This window comes from Polyodon spathula, chromosome 47 (genome assembly GCF_017654505.1).
Source record: "Polyodon spathula isolate WHYD16114869_AA chromosome 47, ASM1765450v1, whole genome shotgun sequence".
Classification (NCBI taxonomy): Eukaryota; Metazoa; Chordata; class Actinopteri; order Acipenseriformes; family Polyodontidae; genus Polyodon; species Polyodon spathula.
In genome coordinates, this window is record NC_054580.1 from 2442757 (window position 1) to 2447756 (window position 5000).

General features: G+C 48.2%; 1 protein-coding gene across 1 annotated transcript in view; it reads left to right on the forward strand.

The window, feature by feature from the left end:
- Positions 1–5000, forward strand: part of LOC121306289 (girdin-like) — a 23661-nt gene that overhangs the window by 1315 nt on the left and 17346 nt on the right. Inside the window, 5 exon segments of the mRNA XM_041238029.1 lie at positions 395–503; positions 1550–1627; positions 2125–2220; positions 2347–2487; positions 3360–3547. Coding sequence (XP_041093963.1) covers positions 395–503; positions 1550–1627; positions 2125–2220; positions 2347–2487; positions 3360–3547 — 612 coding nt within the window.

The window sequence follows — 5000 nt, forward strand, 5'->3', positions numbered from 1 at the left end:
GCACAATGCAGCACAATGCTCTACTGCACAACGCTCTACTGCACAACGCTGTACTGCACAATGCAGCACAATGCTCTACTGCACAATGCTCTACTGCACAACGCTCTACTGCACAATGCAGCACAATGCTCTACTGCACAATGCTCTACTGCACAACGCTCTACTGCACAACGCTACTGCACAATGCAGCACAATGCTCTACTGCACAATGCTCTACTGCACAACACTGTACTGCACAATGCAGCATAACAGCATTACTGTTCTCACTCCTGGTCCAGCACTGTGTCCACACTGTTCTCACTCCTTGTCCAGCACTGTGTCCTCACTGTTCTGACTCCTGGTCCAGTATCTGACTGCTCCTGCTGTTGCCTCTCGGTGCTGTTCTGTTCCACAGAGACCCAAACCCGAAGGCAGAGCGGGTCTATCGTAATGAGAGCAGCGACGAGGTCCTGCGGGTCCAGAACCTGTCCATCCTGACCCGCCACCTGCGCCACTACTACCAGGTGCGCCAGTACTACCAGTACTACCAGTACTACCAGTCTGAGAGTCCGAGAGTCCGAGAGTCTGAGTCCGAGAGTCTGTCTGTGTGTCAGTCTCTGTCTCTCTGTCTCTCTCCCTCTCTGTGTCTCTCTTTCTTGCTCTCCCTCTCTCTGTTTCTCTCTCTCGCTCTCTCTCTCCCTCTCTCTCTGTTTCTCTCTCTCTCTCTCTCTCTCTCTGTTTCTCTCTCTCGCTCTCTCTCTCCCTCTCCTCTCTCAGTGCAAACTCGTTCTCACAGCTCGATGTTCTCTCTGAGGGAGGGCTGCTTCACTGCTTCACACACACACGTTATAAATACACTCAGATCTCACTTGCCTTCCACTGCGGATAGAGCAGTTCCAGGAAACCTGATAATGAGGCGGGTTACTATCAAACACATGAGAGAGAGGAGAGAGAGAGAGAGAGAGGACTGGACTGTGAAACACACACATACACCCGCCCGGCCTGTGCTGACGACATCACTTCCTGCGCAACCCTGACAGGAAGTGGTGTCGCTGGTCGTCAGGGTAACAGGAATAACGTTTTTTTTTATTTTTTGAAAGCAGTTTTGCAATGACGGGTCAGTGAAGTGGAAGTTTCGCAATGTGACACACATCAACACCCTCAACCTCCTTCTTTCATGCAGGAAATAGTTGTCATGCATTTGCATGCAAGTCTTCCATATAAACCCACATATATATATATATATAAAATTATCAGTCTGTTATTCGTGTCCCTGTGTGTGTGTCTCTCAGTCTGTTATTCGTGTCCCTGTGTGTGCGTCTCTCAGTCTGTTATTCGTGTCCCTGTGTGTGTGTCTCTCAGTCTGTTATTCGTGTCCCTGTGTGTGTGTCTCTCAGTCTGTTATTCATGTCCCTGTGTGTGTGTCTCTCAGTCTGTTATTCGTGTCCCTGTGTGTGTGTCTCTCAGTCTGTTATTCGTGTCCCTGTGTGTGTGTCTCTCAGTCTGTTATTCGTGTCCCTGTGTGTGTCTCTCAGTCTGTTATTCATGTCCCTGTGTTTGTGTCTCTCAGGAGGATCTCCAGCAGCTGCTTCTGATTCCTCTGCCTAACGTTGCTGTGCTGGGGAGAGAACCCTTGACAGGTACCACACACCCCCCCCCCTCCACCTCTGCCCTTCTCCCTCTCCCCCTCTCCATCCCTCTAATCTCCGTCTCCCCCTCTCCACCCATCTTCCTCGACCTCTCCACCCCTCTCCCCCTTCCTTCCCTATTCCGCTCTCCCTCTCTCCCTCTCTCTCCTTCCATCCCTCCCTCTCTTCCTCTCCTCTCCCCTTCCCCCTCTCCCTCTCTCCCTCCTCTATCTCTCTCCCTCTCTCCCCTGCTCCTCCCTCTCCCTCTCCTTCTCTCCCTCTCCTCTCTCTCTCCCTCCACTCTCTCTCTCCCTCTCCCTCTCCGAGGTGAGCTCCCCCTGGGACGGAAGACAAAAGTGCTTCGACGACAACTTCTCTACTTCTTCGAACGAAACGATGACAATCCTAACACGCCAAGTCCACTTATTATTATTAAAATATACTATAATATAATAATAATAATAATAATAATAATAATAATAATAATAATAATAATAACTACAGTCCCTAATTTCTGTGTGATTTGCAGTGCGAAAGGAAAAATGAGTTTATTGAGCAGATTCAGATGCTGGACATAGAGACACAGGCAGCCATCGCCACCTACATTCAGGAGGTCTGTATTACAGCAATCGCTATTTTATTTTTTAATGGTTCTGTGTGGTTCCCTAGTCTCGGTTCTGTGTGGTTCTCCAGTCTCGGTTCTGTGTGGTTCTCCAGTCTCGGTTCTGTCTCCTCTCAGATTACTCTGGACCAGCACAAGGTTCTGTCTCTGCAGCTGTGCGACCCGACTGAGCTGAGCCGGGCCGCCGTGCAGAACCTCTTCCAGAACCTGACCCTGCAGCTCCAGAGCCTGGCGAGGGAGCGCGACGCACAGCTGGAGGTAACGCCCCAAAACACTGAACCCAGAAAAATTGAACCCCAATTTTTATTTTACACCCCCAACAAACAAACCCCCAAAACTGAAAACTAAAAGAAAAAAGTTGGAAGAATTAGACCACCCCCCACCCACCCCCTGCATTGCACAGCAGTGTGATCCAGACCTGCTTTCACTAGGAGTTTAATAATCAGACTCCCGCTGCACAGCAGTGTGATCCAGTCCTGCTTTCACTAGGAGTTTAATAATCAGACTCCCGCTGCACAGCAGTGTGATCCAGTCCTGCTTTCACTAGGAGTTTAATAATCAGACTCCCGCTGCACAGCGGTGTGATCCAGTCCTGCTTTCACTAGGAGTTTAATAATCAGACTCCCGCTGCACAGCAGTGTGATCCAGTCCTGCTTTCACTAGGAGTTTAATAATCAGACTCCCGCTGCACAGCGGTGTGATCCAGTCCTGCTTTCACTAGGAGTTTAATAATCAGACTCCCGCTGCACAGCGGTGTGATCCAGTCCTGCTTTCACTAGGAGTTTAATAATCAGACTCCCGCTGCACAGCAGTGTGATCCAGTCCTGCTTTCACTAGGAGTTTAATAATCAGACTCCCGCTGCACAGCAGTGTGATCCAGTCCTGCTTTCACTAGGAGTTTAATAATCAGACTCCCGCTGCACAGCGGTGTGATCCAGTCCTGCTTTCACTAGGAGTTTAATAATAAGACACAGCCGAGCTTGTTAGCTAGACACACTGGGGGCTGATCAAGCTGGTAGCAGTAAAACCTGGACTGGACCACACTGCTGTGCAATAGGAGTCTGATTCCCAGCCCTGTATCACTCCTGCCTGTCCTCTCCCTGGTTGTGGTTCCCGTCTCTCCGTTCCAGAGGGTCTCGGAGCTCATGCAGGATAACCGGATGCTGCAGACCCAGCGTGGGCCCCCCCTCTCCCCCCTGACGCCCTCTCGAGACGACTCCCTGGTTCTGTACGGTTCTGGTTCTGGAGAAGCCCGGCAGAACCTCACGGTGCAGCTAGCGGACAGCAAGGCCAGACTCCGAGCGCTCCGGCAGGAACTGTGAGTGCAAATGAATTCAATTCTGCATCTCCCCTCTATATAGAATGAACTCCCTCAGCTTCATAGAGTCCAGTGAAAGCTGCTGAATAATGTTCCCTTGTTAACATATTGAATTGCACCCCCTCTATATAGAATGAACTCCCTCAGCTTCATAGAGTCCAGTGAAAGCTGCTGAATAATGTTCCCTTGTTCTCATATTGAATTGCACCCCCTCTATATAGAATGAACTCCCTCAGCTTCATAGAGTCCAGTGAAAGCTGCTGAATAATGTTCCCTTGTTAACATATTGAATTGCACCCCCTCTATATAGAATGAACTCCCTCAGCTTCATAGAGTCCAGTGAAAGCTGCTGAATAATGTTCCCTTGTTCTCATATTGAATTGCACCCCCTCTATATAGAATGAACTCCCTCAGCTTCATAGAGTCCAGTGAAAGCTGCTGAATAATGTTCCCTTGTTCTCATATTGAATTGCACCCCCTCTATATAGAATGAACTCCCTCAGCTTCATAGAGTCCAGTGAAAGCTGCTGAATAATGTTCCCTTGTTAACATATTGAATTGCACCCCCTCTATATAGAATGAACTCCCTCAGCTTCATAGAGTCCAGTGAAAGCTGCTGAATAATGTTCCCTTGTTAACATATTGAATTGCACCCCCTCTATATAGAATGAACTCCCTCAGCTTCATAGAGTCCAGTGAAAGCTGCTGAATAATGTTCCCTTGTTATCATATTGAATTGCACCCCCTCTATATAGAATGAACTCCCTCAGCTTCATAGAGTCCAGTGAAAGCTGCTGAATAATGTTCCCTTGTTAACATATTGAATTGCACCCCCTCTATATAGAATGAACTCCCTCAGCTTCATAGAGTCCAGTGAAAGCTGCTGAATAATGTTCCCTTGTTAACATATTGAATTGCACCCCCTCTATATAGAATGAACTCCCTCAGCTTCATAGAGCTTCAGTGAAAGCTGCTGAATAATGTTCCCTTGTTAACATATTGAATTGCACCCCCTCTATATAGAATGAACTCCCTCAGCTTCATAGAGTCCAGTGAAAGCTGCTGAATAATGTTCCCTTGTTAACATATTGAATTGCACCCCCTCTATATAGAATGAACTCCCTCAGCTTCATAGAGTCCAGTGAAAGCTGCTGAATAATGTTCCCTTGTTAACATATTGAATTGCACCCCCTCTATATAGAATGAACTGGACTCAGAGCATAGAGTCCAGTGAAAGCTGCTGACTTTAATGTTCCCAGTGTTTGTTAACATATTGAATTAAACAGCAGAGGGTCGCCAAAGCCTTCGCTAGATCTACCGAGTAGTCACAATAATAACTTTGATCTTCTCTGCCGCTCCCAAAAAAGCTCGTCTCGTCGCCAACCCGAGGGCTCGAGAGAATGAAACTAGAAGAGAGCGAGTCGAGCAGAGCAGCGTTTGGGCTCTAGTTCCC